The sequence below is a fragment of the Uloborus diversus genome, chromosome 2, assembly GCF_026930045.1.
Source record: "Uloborus diversus isolate 005 chromosome 2, Udiv.v.3.1, whole genome shotgun sequence".
Classification (NCBI taxonomy): domain Eukaryota; kingdom Metazoa; phylum Arthropoda; class Arachnida; order Araneae; family Uloboridae; genus Uloborus; species Uloborus diversus.
Window position 1 is genome coordinate 25502143 of NC_072732.1, and position 20572 is coordinate 25522714.

Sequence of the window (20572 nt, forward strand, 5' to 3'; positions counted from 1 at the left end):
CAAAAAAAAAAAAAAAAAAAAAAGGGAAAAACCAAAAATTGGGTCAAGTCTCCCTAGTTTCCCCTAAGTAGATTCAGTTAGAAAGTGCCAAATAGTGAGAGGCGTTCCCACTGATCCTATCTATTGCGAAATAACAAGAAACAACCTATTTCAAATGACACAAATGACGTTTCTGCTTCATGAGCACCCGCCATCTCTCCGTGGTCAAGTTTTGGTGGCATATGAAGAGTTTCTTTCAAAATACAGTATAACATGGCTAACTCTATCAATATTTTCATAAGTTCAAACTAAATTTCTTTAACAGATGTGTTTCGGATTGTTTTTTCACTTTGCGTCTCTAAGTAAATGATTGGTACTTCTTTTAAATGTCTAAATTTCTGGTTGTGCCTTGGAATAGCATTATTTAGTCATTTCATTTCACTAGTAAGGAAAGATTTTGCCACATAAAACATTTATTTATGGAGTTAGTGTTCCTAAGGAAATTATTAAATCTGTTTTCAAATATCAAATGAGAATTTTCCCATCATCCAGTTCCTGTGCAATCATATGTTTTAAGTTTCTTATTTTTCCCTTTTGCTTCTATATCACATACCGTTAAAATCATATATAATTCACAGTTCAAACCCTGTTATGAAGACAATAAATGTGATGATAGATAGTCTGGTTTAGCACCAAATTTAATGATATATGCTATCAGAATTAAATTATTTTCTGTGTTTTTATATATGAATGCAAACATGGAAGGTTTTATAGGTTTTTACTCTAAGGGAAATGATTAAAGATATATTTATATCTAAACATCCAACAATTTAGGTGAGATTAAATATTGGCTATTCAAAACTAATTTAAAAACTACTCTATTACATAGCACTAACATATTGCCCTAAGTACTAATGGCATTTTCAGTTAAAATGAAGGAAACATGTGTAGATTTTAAAGTTGTATCAGAAAAAATGTAGTACAGCATAAACTGTGGTGCAGTGACAAACACAGAGGGGGTGCAAAGGAGCCCCCCTCAAGATTTTGACTAGAATGAAACTTTTTTGTTTAACTTTTTTTAGTGAACTTACATCCTGGGTTATATAACCACTTGAAAGTACCTAAAATATGCACTAAAACTAAAAAGATTTGAAGTGCTATTTTTTTTAAAAACTTAAGCTGAAAATGTTACACCTGAATATAAAATGTTTGACCTCTTTTTTTTTTCACTGTGTTATTAAAGCGATAAATGTATATGTATTATAATTAATTTGATTGAAATAATTGAAAATGAAAAAAAAAGGTAAAAAAAAAGTAAAAATTTTAGCTTCTAACTCCAGTTTTAAAGAGTGCTCAATGACCCCTTCATTTAACATTTGCCACAGTATAGAAAAAGCTACAAGTTTAGAAATATAAAACTTCCCCAGCTGTTTTTTTTTTTTTTTTTTGTAAATAATTATTTTAATGCTATGTATATGCATATTACTACTGCATATTATAATATGTAGCATTGTTTTTTCAGTTCAAAGCATTTTTTAAACCATCCTTCCCATATATATTAAGTTTGGGGGAGGCGGTTGAGCACCTGCTTTCAGTTGAAATAGGAAGCTAAAAGTCTTCCAGTAGGTTGATATCCACAAAGCTAAAAATATTGAGGGGTGTCTCGTTATTTAACAGAAACTTTCTTTTTACATGTATTTTTGAACCACCTGGGGAGGGGGCATTTCCTCAAAGTGGTGGTTAGTCATTTATTTATTTTTTTCAATAGTTATGTTCGACTTTATAGTTTGCGCCAGTCAATTTAATTTAAAAAAAAAAAAATCTCAATGTAAAATGAACGTACGTACAGGAAAAAAATTCTACGTAGAATATTACAATCTTTAGACATCGTGATAAATAAAATCCATAACAAAAAGTAATAAAAAAGTATGGAATACTAAAAAGCGAATTAAAAAATTAAAACAATAATGGCAACAAACTATCAAGAAAATAAATGAATAACAACTTAACAGAAAAAACAATGGAAGAAAAAAAAGAAATAAATACAAGTAGACAGAAGAAAAAGGAAGATAATCAAATGAGCGAACGCCCGCCGCAAGCACTGAAAGGGGTTTGTTTACTGTCTCTGCGCGGAATCAGCTGTTAAAGAACCCTCCCATTCGCAAAATTTTCTCTACTACTCCAATCACTGACCTTCAAGTGACCTGTGCCCGTGAAAAAGCTTCATGAGGCATCCGCAACTATCCCCGCTAGCCCGCGGCAAAAATTCCGAATTCTCACCCACATCTGCCTAAAAGCGGAAAAATCACGTGAAAATACGGGGGTCGTCTCCACGCTGCATTTGCCGTAAAGCATATTTTATTTTAAAAAAGGGGGACCCTAATACTTAAATTTTATTTTTCCATCATGTCAGTGTGTGTGTGGGGGGGGGGATCTATTCAGACTCATTCTATATTAAAAAACTCTTTTTTTGCTGGTGATTGCATCACATATCACACAAACACAAATATATTCAACAAAATTAGTTGAGACAAAGGAAAAACTTTAAAATCCGGACGTTTTGTCCAGCCTGCTCAGAAAACTGGACGTTATGTCCTAGCTGTCCAAAAATGTGGACGTTCTGTCCTTGGACCTTTTGTCCGTCGGACATTATGTCTGTTGGACGTTATGTCCGCTGGACGTTATGTCCGTCGGACGTTCTGTCCTTCGGACATTTTGTCCATCGGACGTTTTGGACCTGGACGTTATGTCCGTGGACGTTTTGGATTTGGACGTTTTGTCCGGATCCCTAGTTAAACAGAGTAACAGCCTGAGAGTGACCGTTGGAAAAGGAGCGGCTGTCCTCCTCTCCCTCCGCCCCCCCCCCACCCAAAAAAGAGCAGTTCTGGCTGCAGCCCTCGACACAAGAACGGCCGGCCTAGCTAAAAACTTTTTTTTTTAAATAAAATTGAGGAAAACGGCACGTACACATTGAATGCACAGAAAACGGCCCGAGTTAAGGACGGCCCATGTGGAATTTTCCACATCTCACACGTGGCCAGTCCGCCCCTGGGTGGGGGTCACTTTTAAGGAAAAGGGGATCCTTTAAGAGCCCTAGGAAAGTGAGACTGATTTTGTCTCCACGTCCTTTGTAAAAATTCAATGACAGAAATGGATACCGTAAAAGCTGTTTTTCTGCCAGCAGAGTGTTAATGCAGAAAAAACAATCTGTCATCGCTACTCTAGTTTTAAAGCAAGGGCGGATTCAGGGGAGGGTCAAAGGGTCAGCGGACCCCCCTGTGATGAGAAACATTTTCTTTATTGAGCAATCACGATTGCTTATTGTTCTCATTTGACTGTTTTTGAGGTCCTTTGATTTTTCCCACCGCCACCCTCCGCACCATCACCGTCGACCGGGTCCTCACGATGCTGCTCCTGTAGCGAAAGCCGTCTCCAGGTTGCATCCATGTCCTACACACACGCGCATACATACACAACTACACACACACACGTACACATACGTACACATACACACACGCATACATACAGACACCTACACAAACACAAAAACATTCACACACACATACACACAACTACCCACACATTCATGCCTGCACACAGACACAAACACATATCCCTACACACACAAACACTCATACTGCCCACACACTTATGCCAGCACACAGTCACAAACACACAGACACAAACACATATGCCTACACACACAAACACTCATACACACAACTGCCCACACACTTATGCCAGCACACAGTCACAAACACACATGCCTACACACACATTCACATACACCTACACACAAACACACATACCCCACACACAAACACACATACCCCCACACACAAACACACACGCCTAAATACACACACTCGTGATTGCGAAATACATAATTTGAATTCAAAATGTCAAAATTCAAATTAATTTTTATTTTATATTCTAGTTAACTTTTAACCGTGTTTAAAAAACTGAAAATATTTCAATTTTCTCCATAGACTAATAATAAGAGTAGACCGAGCTTTCCCAGACTTGCTGATGAAAAAATTGGTTCATGGATACATCATGTGACTGGTGGGAGGCTTGGCAAAAAATTTAGCAGCATGGTTGCTAGATGGCAACATTATCTGTAGTTTGGCACTCGACATGTATTTTAAGACGTAATGTCTTTTTATTATAATTTTTTTCCAGGTGCAGAGATTGAACTGCTTTTCTTTTAGTTATGCATTATTATTATGATTATTTTATTTTTCCTTTACTTATTATTATTATTGTTGAATGTCAATTTTCAGTCCTAGAAAATTTAGTGTAGGTGATCAATGTTAATCCCTTTTTACTTAGTCTTGTTAGACACTTGTCTTTTGAAGTCTAATCAATGCAAATTCTATTACATGTAATGTAACTTTGAAAAACGATAGGGTCCTAAATCTCGGGGGCTCAGTCTAGGCCCAGTAGGCCCATGCGTTAATCAGGGCACGTTTACAATACGAACTTTGAAACGTATGTCTGAAATGCTGCACTTCCTTTAACTTTGCTGCATCAAATTTTAATGCAACAATGTTGTGCCTTTCTTGTTTTCATTGAAACGAAAATTTTCTCGACACATTAAAATGTATCATTTTCATTTATGCGAACAATTTTATAATTATTTTTCACGATAACAATTTTTATTAGAATACATGTATAGATTTTGCAAAGTATTTTGAAGAAAGTTCTAGTTATACTTATTTTTCCTTTCACTTTACCGGCCACTGAAACTTGACCCCCCCCCCCCCATACAAAAATTTTTGGATCCACCCCTGACTCAGAAGAAGAATGACGGGTGAAATGAAATAGCTAAGAAAACTTTCCGGTTTCAAAATGAACAAATTGAAAATTCAGCAGGAAATATTTAACGTTTTTGTAGCACAAATATACAGATACTAAATACACGTGTTTCGGGGTTTCCAGGAACACCTTTCAAAAGCCTAGTTTTTACCAAATGTCCTTACATCCAAAACTCACAACTTTGAATTGAAAATGGGGTTCCTGGAAACACTGAAACACGTGCATGCAGTAATCTGTATATTTGTGCTACAAAACATTGGGTATTTCCTGTTGCGTCTCCGCACAAAGGTATTTATTTATTTCTTAAATTGGAAATTTGAAGGAAAAAAAAAAGAAGAATGGGGTGGTTTCCTTCAGTCAAAAGTACTACTTTTAGTCATTGAAATGGATAGAATGAGCAAAAAAAAATACATGGACCCAGAAAATACTTTCATTTTCCCAACAGTTTTTTTTTTAATTAATTTTTTAAAATGTCCGATTTTTCAAACAAGGCGTGGTCTTTATGACGTCCCAAATTATGCAATTTGGCGTATCTTTCTACTACGTTTCCACGTTATGATAATCAAGCAGCGAATCAAAATTACGCTCTACGCTTGCTATCAACCATATCGTTGCCAATAAACGTGAGTAAAGATGAGAATTAAATATTTTATTCTGTGAATGGCAACACGGAATGGCATTTCATCATTTGTGATGTCCCACGACAGAAGTGTAAACAATGAAAGCGCACCGATTTAAGTAATTTTTTTAAAATATTAAACTTGAATAAATTATTTTAAAATGGTCGGATCCTATGTTTTTATGCATGCTCTTTCAGAAAAAAAATACTTTTAAAATTTTGGAAACGACCCCATTACAGAACACTAAGAAAGAACAATGTATATTTTTTTTAGCAATAAATTTGTACCTTAAAAAATAGCGTATAATTTCACTTTTTTTTTCAATGTATATTATGATAGTTCTTATTTGATTGGGGCAAAGTAAAAAATGCTTTTTTCCCATAATGAACAATTCTCTATTTGTTTATTAGAAATATTTTTGATGAAATGAACGGGTAAATAAAAGAATGAATGAATAAGTGATTAGATAATGAAATATTGAACCAATAAATAAATAAATAAATATATATATATATATATATATATATATATATATATATATATATATATATATATATATATATATATATATATATATATATATATATATATATATATCACAAAAAAATAAGCGTATAAAATAGTGAATGAATATAGATAAGTGAATTATTACATGAAGAATGCAAATAAATGAATTAGTAAATGATTACGTAATTGATTTAATAAATGATTGAATAAGGAAACGAAATGAACTCTTTCACTTTGGCTCGCGTGCACTTGACTAATTGTACAAAACATTTAAAATAAAAATAAGATTAAAAATTAATCAATAAATACTGCACTGAATACTTTAGTAGGTCTCAAAAAATATTTAAAGCGTAAATAAGAACTTCATCATTTTAAAACAAACAAACAAGAATAAAAGCTATTAGTTTTTGACTTACAACAAAATATTACAATATGAGTATCTATTTTTAAAAAATGCTTGTATTATCATTATGCTTTGATCTTCGGAGACAACTTTTCCTAGAACAGACGACATGTGAAACGACATCGTTCAAATATTACCAGATAGGTAGAGCTAAAAACAAAGTACAGCCTGGAGTAAAAACTTTAAGGCCAGTAAAAAAAATTGAGAATACGGGAAAATGAAGTTAAAGGGATTTTAATATTGTTGAACTAGTAATCATTAATGTTCATTTGAAAGAAATAATTCAATATTTAAGTTTTTTAAAGTATGCTTTTCTTTAAGGCCACCAGTATTTCTTAAATACTAAATGTAGATTTACTGGAATACATATCACAGCAGTTCATGAGATTGTGGAAACCCTTCAACTTATAGTTTTCTTATTAATTTCTTCGAAGTTTTGGTGAACTTTGTGAAGATGTCGAAAGGTAAGAAGTTAACTGATCGTGAAAGAGGGCACATTGAAGCTTTTTCTCCAACGGGGATGAGTAGCCGTACTATTGCGAAAAAAAATAGGAAGATCAAAGACTGTGGTCGATAATTTATTGAGATTGAAAGACAATTATGGTAAAAAAATCTCGGTGGAAGATCTAGAGTCTGGTGGAAGTCTTCGCGTGAGGAAAGAAGTGTTTGCAAACTTACATCAACTAGGAAGTACTCAACCAGGAAACTTATTCAGGCGACAGGCTTAAATGTTTGTCAAAAAACGATATATAACACACTAGCTGCCTTGCCCGACTTTGCCCGGTCTATTTTGAAAACAAAAATTGTGTCAAGTGACGTATATTCAACAATCAGGCATAAATAAAAGAAAAAAAAATCATCATGCTAAATTTCAACTCCAAACAATGACGACAGATATTAAAATACTTTTAAGAAATTAAAATAAAATGAGAAAGATGGATTTAAAAAGCGTAACTATGGAAACACTAAATAAAATAAGTTTCAGAATTAAAAATAAGAAAGATAGAAACAATGGATTCGAAAAGCGTTACCGTGGAAACGCAAAATAAAATGGTTAAAAACTTGAATAGAGAACAGATTTTTGAACTTTATTTAATTCGCTTGTAACTTTTTTTCTAATGGAGATAGAGAATTAAACTTCTGACCATAGGTCGAGTTAGATCTGGAGTAAAAAAGGTAGCTCTTTTCAATGGTGTCAAAACGAAAACTGTAGGACAATTCATTCACTTTTTATTGATAAATTTAATGAAGAAAGTAGTGCCTAAATTTCAGCTAAGCCTAAACAAATTCAAGCTAAAAAAAAAAATAACTCCCGCCGCAATTAAGTTAGAGCGTTGGAACAAATTGCGTAGAACGCGGAAAATTCTTCCCTTTTCAACGATATATAATATTACTAATTGCAAGTAATTTTTAACCCCCATATTCGGGAATTTATGTGAAAATTGGGCCTAAATTGGAATAAAAAAAGAACTGTTCATCGATTTTTTTACTTTCTTCTATATCTAATATATAGAAGAAAGTATTGGATTCGTGCAAATTTTCGAATTTCGAATTTTGACGGATTCGAACGTTTTGAGGTGTGCTGAGTTCATTTCGACCATTTTTGGAAAATGTCTGTCTGTCTGTGTGTGTGTGTGTGTGTGTGTATGTGTGTGTATGTATGTGTGTGTGTGTGTATGTATGTGTGTCACGTCTGTGTGTGACCAGTTTTTTGTGGCCGCTCTACAACAAAAACTACCGCATGAAATCGAACGAAATTTAGTACACATATGTGCCCCTATGTGAACTTGTGCCCATTAGTTTTTGGCGCGAATTCCTCCAAGGGGGGTGGAGCAATGGGACGTTTTTCGAGTTACGCGTGCTTGCTATTCCTCAGGAAGTAACTGGCGGAATCAAACAAAATTTGGTCCATATGTTGGTATTAACAGGAACAGGTGCTGATTCAATTTTGGTGTCAATAACTCAAACGGGGGTTGAGCTATAGAACGTTTTTTGTCGTCAATTGTGACTGCTGTATCTCAAGAAATAATGAACGGAATGAAAGAAAAATTTATCGGCAAGTAGCCCTTAGTGGGTATAAGAACTGATTTTATTTTTGTGTCAACAGCTAAAAAGGGGGTAGCGCAATCACCCGTTCTTTTTTTCCATTTTGAGTGCCCTATCTCAAGAAGTAATGCTACGTTCTGGTTGAAATTTGGAATATATGTGAATCCATTTGTAAACAGGCTTTGGTTCAATTTTGACGCCGATCGCTCCAAGAGGTGTTGATTTTTTTTTTTTTTTTTTTGCGAATAAAAATATTTTTATTAATGCAACAATAAGAAAGATAAATCGTAATAGATTGTCGTCTGCGTATTTCTCGTGATTTTAATTGTATGGAAATGATAGGAAATATTATCTCAATGATTTAAAATTTTTAACTGTTGCCATCTTATGTTTGTTAACAAATAAAATATTTGTAATTAATTCAAGCAAGGTTTTTAAAATAACTTTCAATTTTCGCTCTTTGCTTTGCTTTTGCAATAATTCAGACATTGGGATAGTCGTCAAGTTTTTGCATGTGTAATTTTGTTTTTGTTGGGAATATTGCTTCCTCGTCAAGCATGGGGAGGGATCAGAAAAAAAAAGAAAAATATAGAAGAAAGTTTCGTGATGGCCACAACATACTAGTTTTCGAACTGGTCTGCAAACCTCAGGACCTAAAGGAACAAATTGTGAAAATTTCAGCGAAATCGGCCGGGTAGTTCTCGAGTCTTGCGAGTTCAAACACACAGAAGCTTTTTGGACACTTCATTTTATACTATGTAGAGATTTAGAAGGTGTGAAAGTTTTGTTTACGTAGCAAAATTGGCTAAGCCAGTTACTGAATAGGCACAAAATAGAGCGTTTGAACTTCAGCCAAAAAGTCATGACCTGGGATAACCAATGAATACAAATATTTTTTTCTGATGAAAAGAAGTGGAACTTGGATGGACCAGACGGATGGAAGTACTATTGGCATGATTTACGAAAAGAAAAAGAAAATTCTCCAAGCACCAATTGGGTGGAGGCTCTGTCATGACTTGGGGGTAATTTTCTTACAATGGTATGGGCTCAATTGCGTTTGTTTCGGGTAAGATGTATTCGCAAGCATATCAAAATGTCCTCCCAAGTCATCTTTTATCAAAAGCTGAATTAATTGCTGGAGAAAATCGGAAATATCTCGAAGACAATGCCACTACCCATTCGAGTAACAGTACACATAATTGGTTAAAAATCAACAATGTTGAAACTTTGAAATAGCCAGCTAAGTTCTAGATCTCAAACCAATCGAGTACTTATTTGGCGACTTACTACCAAATGGCACGAACTTGAGGGTCACAGATCTAAACGAAATTATGGGTTTAGGTTAATTCCCACTAGATATGAACCCATGTGAAGCGGTTTGACCTGCAACGGGTGTCCAAAGTTGTTATTTGAGTCCAGAGAAGCAATGGTTTTTCCTTTGAAATTAATTTTTTTTAAACTGTTTTCTGGCATTTGCATTGCAGTATGAGCCAATTAAATGCATTCATAACACAGAATAAATCTCCCCTCCCCCTCCTTTGTTGTACAGAAAAGAGACGCCGAATGTCTTGGAAGGGTAGATATTGTCTCAAAGTTTCCAATTTCAATAAAACTCCATTGCAATTCTCTGGAGTCCTGCCAATTAGTGTGGTTCAGACGGCAAAATCTTGAGGCTCACGAATCTGTATAAAATTCTGGATTTAGGTCAATTCGCACTAGATATGAGCCCAAGTAAAATAGTTTGAGTGCATAGGCTTTAGTTCGGTAACAAGGTGGTTCTAAATTTGCTTGTTTGGCTCCGAAACTGCGATAGCGTTTTCTTTGGAATTTTAAACTTGGCACAGTATTTGCTCTCCTAACATCTGTCGCATCTCTTGCTAATACAACGTAGGGGCAGTGAAATTTATTTTATACTGTGAATGCATTCAGTTATGCGATACTGCAATGCAATATCGAGAAAAGAGCAAGAAAAGGTTTATTTCAAAGGAAAACCATTGCTTTTCTGGAGTCAAACTAGAAACTTTGGACCCCAATTACTAGCGAACTAGGACCTATGCAGTCAAACCGCTTCACCTGGGTTCATATGTAGTGGGAATTAACCTAAATCCAAAATTTTATCCAGATCTGTGACCCTCAAGTTCGTGCCGTTTGGTAGTTAGTAAGAAGAGTTTATGCAAATGGGAGACATTTTACTTCATCAATAGAGCTGAAATATACTATCGAAGACGAATGGTATCAAACAGATCTCGAACTTTGTCAAAAACTAGTTTCATTTATGCAAACAAGAATATTTGAAGTAATTCGAAGAAATGGCTCCTGCACATAAGATTCTAAATGCTTGTATTTCTTTCTTCCTGTGCTTTTTTCTATGTTGCCCTTAAAGATTTTACTCGGCTCCTTCAGGCTCAAATATTGATCTGTAGTATTTGCTGATGATAAAATAATTACAAATGATTGTTTTGTCGTTTTTTTTGCTTGTATTTAAGGTTAATAATTATCACTCAAATTATGTTTTAATCCTCAGTTAAAGACATGTCCAATTTCTCAAAAAAAAAAAAATGTACTGGTCTTAAAATTTTTACTCAGACTGTATATATTTCTCCATTTCCCTACTTCCTAATATTTCACTTTGCCCCACATTCCCCTACAATGAAAGCTCAGCAGTTTTCTTTGTAGATTCAATACATGAAAGTTTTGAAATAATTTGTTCTTTAAATCTGGGAATGGTTTAGAACAAGGAACACCAAAATCCCGAAATTGCGAACGATTTTGTAACTAAACTCAAAGTTTGTCCACAACTATATTGAATTCAGCGAGAACTGACAGTGGAAGTATACAAAGCAACAGGATACTTGGCGATACCGTTATCTGATTGGCGATGGCATTACGGAAGCAGCACCAAACAGATAAGCAAAATGTACCTGAGAAAAACCGCCAATCCAGTGAGTAATTAATAACAGAGGTATAGACTAATAATAAGAGTAGACCGAGCTTTCCCAGACTTGCTGATGAAAAAAAATTGTTCATGGATACATCATGTGACTGGTGGAAGGCTTGGCGAAAACTTTCGCGGCATGGTTGCTAGATGGCAACATTATCTATAGTTTGACACTCGATATGCATTTTAAGACGTAATGTAATTTCGTTATAATTTTTTTTCCAGGTGCAGAGATTGAATTGTTTTTCTTTTAGCTATGCATTATTTTGGCATTAGTTTTTGATCACAGTTTTCAGTAACTTTTATTTCATTTGGAGCTGCTACGTCAGCGTTGGCGTGAACGTAATGGCGTAAACGCAAAAATGTACTAATCGGTATCTTGAATTGAAATTTTAGGTAAAAATCTTACCGTTTGCCGATTCTTTTTGGGCGCTTGCATTTTTAATTGCTTAGAGAGTTATTGAAATTAACTAAAGAAAATGCACAATACGATCTAAACGAAAAACTCACTACATTAACAAAATATTTACAACTTAGAATAACAAATTTACAAATCGGACTCCATAAAAGATCATTCTTCCGTGTTCCATCAATTCTATTTATTTTATTTCGCGCTGGCGTTGATCGTCTGCTACGATTAACGCCCGCTGTTGCTAGGATATCCACCAATCACATGGTTTGGTTTATGAGCAGCAAAAGGGTTGCCATAGCTCGGTCTACTCTTATTATTAGTCTATGAACAGAGGCATATGTTGTGGCCAAACAGCAACCCACTTTACTTCCTCTATCAATTCTCGGTGAATGAACTATAGGGGAGGAGGGTACTTTAGGAGGTTATTTATGTACCGGAAATATTCTTTCCCTCATTTCGATCTCGGCCGCCGGAGGGTGCTCGTGGTGCTCGTTGTTGTCCCCCGCGCCGCCTCCTCTTCCGCAACACTCCACGTGACAGCAAGACGTGTGTTCCTTCTGGGGAAAAAGAAAAAGAATAGTTAATTTTTTGAAGATTATTTTCGCATTTTTATAGTCGCTTATTAATTTTATCACTTCAATATTTTTATTTAGTTCAGATTTTAACCATATTTCAAAAGAAAATGTTGAAAATTTGACTAAGTTTTATCTTTCTTCACAAATTGAAATGTGTTGTCGCACAGCCATACAATTCTGCCCTCCAGAGCCGTGTCCAAGGGGAGGGTTTTAGGGGTTAAACCCCTCCTATTGAAAAAAAAAAGTATGTCAAATGAAGAAAACGATCGACTTAAATCAACTTTAATGTGAAAGCCTGCGTTTAACGTCCCCCCCCCCTTTCTCTCTGAAGTTTTTCTGTAATTTTAACTCAGTAATTCTGTATTTTTTTCCCTCTTATTCAACTCAGTTGGACCTAAACGCTTGCATTTCTTTCTCTTATAACTTAAAAAATTTTGCATAAGATTCAAATGTTAAGTAATTTACAACTGTTAAAGCTTTGCCGACTGAAATAATAATTTGAAAAAACTGTGGTGGTAGAACCGTGCCAATACAAAGCATTAATATTGCTTATTGTAAGGAGGTAATGATGAATTTGGCATGTGTTGCAGCTATGAAGATGTATTAGTGATGGTGTTTAGTAATGTAATTTGCATCTACAATAAGCTCGTTCTAAGCATTATTTCAGAACATAAAATCTGGTATGTATTCTCTTGCATAAAAAGAATTCGTAGAGAGTTTTTAATACTTGTTGCAATAAACCGCATAGTTTACAGATTTAATTAAAAAGAAACAAACAAACAAGGTTTGATAAAAGTGAACCTGTAAAATGAAGGAATTCTTTGGTCACTTGAGCAGCCAGAATTATTCTTCTAGGGGAAGGGGGGGGGGGTACATCAGGACTAACAGGTGCATAAACGCCATACTGGGATCGACAATTTGTAGTAAAACTAAAGGTTGTGAGGGATTGAATTCTCCCCCCCCCCCCTAGGTAAGATTAAAACCCCTCCCTTTATGAAAATCTGGACACGGGCCTGCTGCCCTCCCATACCAATTCCAACAAACTTTGATACAAAATTCAATAATTCCCAGGAAAGAAATATCATCAAAGTACCATTAGATTATTATTTTTTATTTATTTATTTACTTATTTATTGTAAGTAATGCTTCCTTTGGTGAGGTGAAAGTACAATTTCAACACAAAATGGAAGAGCATAATGTATTATTCCATCGACAGTTTTGGAGGAAACTACGACTGCGCCAAACGCGAGATGTGCTGCCAATGATGGAGTCGCCAATGGGGTCGTTTTTAAAATTTTAAAAGTATTTTTTTTTTCTGAAAGAGCATGCTTAAAAACAAGGATCCGTCCATTTTTTAAATAATTTGTTTAAGTTCAATATTAAAAAAAAAAAATACTTAAATCGGTGCGCTTTCAATGTTTATGCTTCTGTCCGGTGACATCACAAATGATGAAAAGGCATGCTGTGTTGCCATTCACAGAGAAAATATTTAACTCGCGTCTTTACTCACGTGTATTGGCAACGATATCGTTGATAGCAAGCGTACAGCGCAATTTTAATTCGCTTCTTGATTATCATAACGTGGAAACGCGGTAGAAAGATGCGACAAAGTGCATCATTTGCGACGTCATCAAGACCACGCCTTGTTTCAAAAATCGAACATTAAAAAAAATAATTAAAAAATAGCTGTTGGGAAAATGAAAGTATTTTCTGGGTCCATATTTTTTTTTTTATTATTCTATTAATTTCAGTGACAAAAAGAACTACTTTTGACTGAAGGAAACAACCCCATTGGAAAACTTTCGGATGAAGATTTTTGGAGAAATTTCATGATCTTAATTTTCATTCGATGATCGTTCTGATTTAACGAAAATAGGCGATGGAACAACACGAAAGAAACAAGGGGAATTTATGAAATGGAAGTGAAGATGTTCATTTGTCACATAGAGCCCCATGGTAATGCCGAAATTTCTAGCAATCTCTGGGAAATTCTCTTATGTATCGTTTCGCAGCATTGCAGAAATCTTACTCAAGAATTTCAATCTCCCCGAAAGTTATTTTTACTCCATTTGATAGATAATTAATAGAAGTAAAGTTAATCAGTATTAGCTAAAACATTTTTGAAGCGTACATTTCCGCGGCCCTTATTTAGATAATCTTAATAAAAGAGAATTATGGATATTGCTAAGTTGTATTTTATAATTACACTTTCTATTCAAATTTTACAGAAAAAATACTTTTTGTCACTATTGCTTCAATTGTTCATTTATAATTACTATTTTAATTTTTTAAAACAACGAAGATTTTCCCCTTTTCTTCGTTTGTTGTATCGCTAAAATGAAATTGGCAGTCCCATTTCTAAAAAACTGGGGGTGTAGAACCCCCCCCCCCCCGGAGACGGCCCAGTTCGTTTCACACATATTTATCAAAAGTCAAGAAGATTTTAGTCGTTACTGATAAAATAAAGCGCATTGTTATTGCAACTACTAGACATTAATACATCAGAATTTCAGTGAAGGAAATTATTAGATATTTTCATTTCACATGCATGCCATGGGCGATATGATCACTTTCAAAAAGTCCTAAAACATTTTATGAGAAAAAACGCGGAATGTGGAGTATATCCACTTGCTAAACATTAAAAGGAGTTTAAATGAGACAGTTTTTAGATTTTTAAAAAAATGGGGTTTTTTTGAGAAATTTCACTTCAAAAATCGTTAATTTCTGAAAATTTTCAAATTTTATTTATAAGGCTGTATGCGTCTGAGAAAAATAATAAAATATGTTATGAAACTATCATATAAGGACTTTAGACTGCCATCTTCATTTAGTAAAAAAAAAAAAACTTGTTCTGCATGAGCAAAAAAAATCATAAATTCGGTAAAAATGCAGGTTTTTTATCACAATTTTTTATTTTAAATCATTAAACCCAACTAAATTTTCAAAAACGATGTTTAGATGAAAAATGGGCCCTTATTTATTTAAAAAAAATAATTATTATTATTCAAATAGTTTAAATATTATTGATATAGTGCCCAACTCAAATCGAGTGTTTTGCTGGGGGTTTTTTTTTTCTAAAATGGCCGACTTTGTGCAGAATTTTAGGCTGTAACTGAAGAAAAAAAATTTTTCTTGCCAAATCCTTTTGGGATATTTCATATGCCCCTTAGTTGTAACTGCTCTAGTAAAAAAAAAATAAAAAAAAAATAAAAAAATTCGGTGATGGTCATATGACTGGTTCATCTTGCCTGCCTGAATTGAAATGGAATGATTCGTTAAAAGATTTTTTAATTTTTTTAATTGAAGCATTTATGACCATTTGAAAGGCCTAGGTATAAAGTACTGTACTGTCGGGAAAAAAACGAAATTACTTTCCGAAAACCCCAATATTTTGAAAACTATTCCAAAAATAATGCTTCAAAGTGTCCTAAAAAGAGGAGCAAGTCTCCGTGTTCAAAACCTGTTCAAAAAGTTTTTGAAGTTTGCACTGTATTCATTTACATTTAAAATCGTTTCTTTGAAACAGTTAAGCTTTTATTTTATGCATTTGTTTTTAAGATACAAAATTAAAAACTGTTGTACTGATTTTCAGATTTTCTAAACAGTTGACCATCCTACATACTTATAACTATTATTTTTATAAGCACTTTAAAAAATTACGTTAAAATGGCCAGTTTAACAAAAAAACATAAAAATATCGCCATGGACGAATAAATACTATGGACGAAAAAAATTAGAAAAATTGTCCCCCCCCCCCGTTATTAACCACCAAAATATACACTTTTAAAAAAGAAGAATGAAAAAAAAATAGAGCGATTGTATTTTTTTTTTCCAATTTATACTAACTACCAAAATATGCTAATGCGACTTAAACACGAAAATATTTGCTAAATATTTTTTGCCAACATGAACAGAATTAGTAAAATTAAAATCATTTGAAATGTTTGAGTGGGATTGCATCAACACTTATGGGATTCCGTAGCAAAATACGAGCAATTTGATTAAACCAATTGGCATGAAGAAATTGTACTACACATAGCTCACGGTATGCATCAGGAATCACAGTTTCTACTTCGCTCCTCATTGGCCACATCTGAAACGATCGAGCCAATTAAACGCAAAAGGGCGGGACTACTTTCCGTGACGTCGGCCCATAAACTCCACCTTTCTTACATAAGAATGCATCTTCCTGACGTCACGAGAATCCCGGGGGCCATCTGGGTTGGAAGGAGTCTCTCCGAGGCCTTGGAAGCGGTCCAACAAGTGCGTTGACCGAGAGATTAGTGCTACGCGTTCGCAGTTTTCGAAACTTATGAAGACTAGTAAATGAATAACTATACATCCAAAATCTGATATATTTTGGTGACAGTGGCTAATTTCGGTGGCGCCATCTTCATCGATTTGGTATCGAAGACGCAATTCGAGTTGACATACGTCACTTTCGGAAAAACTGGAGCAGCCGACTGAAGATCGCGACAGGCCCGTCATTTTGAATCTCTCCTCCGGGAGAGGGGGGAGGGGTACTTACCCAACGCAAATACCTGAAACAAAAACCACGCTCACTTACATGACAATAAATTAATTTTCCAAAGTCAGAGGGCAACCGGCTACCCCCCCCCCCCCCTTCCTCGAGTGAAACACCAATAGACCAGGATCGGAAGCACTTTCTGTTCAATACATTAAGAAATTTGAAACAATAAAATTTTAGAATAGTAATTCATTTTTTTTTCCAATATCAAGTTTTTCTTTTCTCTCATGTCATGCCTTAAGACGTGCAAGGCAACCTGAGCCCGGATGCACGCGTAACTACCCCCAGTGGCGTAGCAAGAAAAAATCCTTGGGGGGGGGGGGGGTAGTTTTTTCTGAAGTTTAAAATAAAGCTATGCCCTCGAGTTTATACAGCACACACACACATATATATATATATATATATATATATATATATATATATATATATATAAATTTTTGGGGCTCATGGGGGGGTTCAAACCCCCCTATCCCCCCATGGTTACGCCACTGACTACCCCCCCCCCTTTTGCACAAATCAGTTTCAAATGCATAAAGGTTCCTTCCTTATATTCAAATGTATCTTTATCTTCTTTATTATTATTAGTATTATTACTAATAATAAAGCTGAATGTCCCTCTGTCTGTCAGGACCTCTGTGACGCTCATAGCGCCTAGACCGTTCGGCCGATTTTCATGAAATTTGGCACAAAGTTAGTTTGTACCATGGGGGTGTGCACCTCGAAGCGATTTTTCGAAAATTCGATGTGGTTCTTTTTCCAATCCAATTTTAAGAACAAAAATATCATAAGATGGACGAGTAAATTACGAGATTATCATAACGTGGAACCGTAACATGGGCACAAGCCAATTGGCGAGATACGAAATTATCATAACGTGGAACCGTAACATGGGTACAAGCCAATTGGCGAGAAAATTCACCATATATTATTTGTAAATATACAGGCGAACGAAAAGACCTTTTAATTTTCTATTACGGGCAAAGCCGTGCGGATACCACTAGTAAAAACTAAAAGCCGATATTAAAGTGCAAATATAGACGTAAAAACAGGGGTAGAGATTTTTAAAAATAAGTCACTAGTCCAACGGACCAATAACTATAAAATATCACAGCGTTCGTATTTACTTTTAGTGGTCCATTCTTGCGCCCTGGTTTTCAAGAATGAAAAATTAAATAAAAAAGACAAAAACATTAAAGGGGCATTCCACAGTATTTTTGACATTATGTAGAGTCCGTAACGTGACCTTTTTTTGCCATAACTTTTTAATTTACCGCATGATTTGCAAATTATTTTAATTTGAGCTGGGTGTGTTGGTAGGACAAGATCAAAATAAAATAATATGCTAATCAAACAGTAAATTAAAAAGTTATGGCAAAAAAGGTCACGTTACGGACTCTACATAAATATCAAAAATACCTTGGAATGCCCCTAAAACAATGTTAATATGACAAATGGGCAGTTTTCAACAGACACGTCTGATGTGCGACTGGGAAGAGAAGGAAACAACGGGCAGTTTTTTTGTTCACCAACTGCGGTACAAAATTTAAACCAGCAAAATCATATCTGTGTACAATACACTCTCTCTATCTGAACACTCTCTAATGTGTACACCCCATACAGTGGCGCACACAAGAGAGGGGTCCAGGGGGTCCGGACCCCTCCCATAGGTCTTGCTTTTTTTTCCCCGATTGATTACGATTCTATGTATTTAATATCTAGAATAATTTCAAACAAAGGTTAAAAGATTTTTTTTAATATTGTGCACTTTTCCTATAACGAAATGCCTATAAGAAGCAGGATGGTGATTATAAATGAATACACTGTAATAACTATGTTTTTAGTTTTGTAATTACAGATTAAAATGAGATTCTATAAAAGTGAATCAATTTTTCAATTATGAGAAACGGAAAAGCGTAAACTATTTTGCTTTTTTTTTTATTTATTCATTAGTTTATTTTTTGCTGTGTTTCGTTCTCGTGAATAGACAAAATCAAGTCAATATCTTCTTCTTCTATACATATAATAAAACAAGATGTTTGTGTGTGTGTGTGTGTGTGTGTTTGTGGCGCGCATCCTGGGAAAACGGTAAGGCCTAGAAAGATGAAATTAGGTACACAGGTGCAGTTTTTGCTGAAAATGTGCACCTCGGGCTTCGATTTTTGATATTTTTATTAGAAAAAAAGTTATTTAATGTTTTATGTTATTTTTAGCACTTTTTAGTACTTTTGACCTCACAGATCCCGAACCAATCGCGCCAGACGGATATTTTTTGTACTATTGTGTAGGAAATTTAATTTTAAATATGATAAATAAAAAAATTTTGAAGATAGAGCAATTTTTGTATTTTTTATAGATTTTTGAAAAAACCTTTATTTTACATTTTTTTCTGGGTTTAGTTTTTTTCGAAACCCATCCTGCGACAAGTATTGAACCCTCAATTCTAAAATTTTAGTCGGTAATAGTAAAAACATTCCGCCCCCTTCAGAAGAAAAAAGTTTTGAAAAATACGCAATAGTTTTTTTTTTACAATTTTTTTATTGGCAGAACACAACGCGAGCTGTTCGCTCGCCGGCTGATTCCGAGCTTACCTCATCACGTGATCCAACTGAAATCGTTTGCCTTCTCTTCACCTTTTTTTTTTTTTTTTTGCAAGAGCTACTTTTTGAACACTTACGGGGAACATAGTGCCTTTATTTTTGAGGGCTACTTTGATTAAATAAATAAAGCCCGCGATTTTTTGCATGATCTTCGTTTCTGTTACGAATTGGCGGTTAGGTTAGGTAGATACAGAGATAGATAGAGGTTGAGTGGACAAAAAATGTTTTTGCTTTCGACTTAATACTTATATAAATAAAAAAAGATTGTACTGTCAGGAGGTAGACATGCGCAGATCGTATAGATTGATAGATAGACAAATATAGAGTTCGATATAGCAGATGGACAGCAAGAAAAAGGCATGCCCGTCATTTAAGGAATTTCAACTGGGTGTCAGTGCCCCCCCCCCCCACACACACCATGACTTTGAAAAAACAATGCTTTCACATAAAAGTGGAAGTGCTTTTTGTTATTTTTCGACAAAATTTGCATGAAGAGTACGTCGTTCGTGTCTCCCCCTCCTTTAAAAATATTCCAAACGACGGAACTGGAGATAGATCTAGAAAATATTTTATTCAAACTACTAATGATATACATAGATATAGATTGATTGATACCGCCACGAAATTTGTTTAAGCAGCCGCCGAAGGCGGCAACATCGGTGTAAAAAGGCGAATGATAATATTGAGAAAAAAGAGAAAAACATTGATTAATACCGTTGCTAAATTGTCTAAGCAGCCGCCGAAGGCGGCAACTCTGGCGCAAAAAGGCGAATGGCGTAAAAAGGCGGACCAGCTGGTCGCCGCAGGCGGCTAGTAACAAATAAATACCTTTGTGCTGAAAATTAAAACAATCAGTTATCCCACTTTTGTGCTTCAAAACGTTGGATAACTGATTGTGTCAAGTCAATATGTTTGACGGCGTATTGGGGTATGATATAGGAATGGGACTTATGACCGTGGACCCTCCCCTTGCAAAATTCCTGTGTGCGCCACTGACCCCATATTCTCAACACATTGTGATGGTCCCGGCGAAACTCCTTAGACTTAACATAGGCTGACCTCTCTGTACTCTCAACACCCCAGTATTATGAAAACTATTCTTAACCCCCTTCAGCAGTGGCGTAGCTATGGGGGGGGATAGGGGGTCAA

The 20572-nt window shown here is 35.0% G+C and overlaps 1 protein-coding gene across 1 annotated transcript in view; it reads right to left on the reverse strand.

Moving 5' to 3' along the window:
* Positions 1-20572, reverse strand: part of LOC129217786 (leucine-rich repeat protein soc-2 homolog) — a 173584-nt gene that overhangs the window by 79773 nt on the left and 73239 nt on the right. Inside the window, exon 2 of the mRNA XM_054852127.1 lies at positions 12158-12280. Within this exon, the coding sequence (XP_054708102.1) occupies positions 12158-12280 (123 nt within the window). The remainder of the gene's footprint in view (positions 1-12157; positions 12281-20572) is intronic.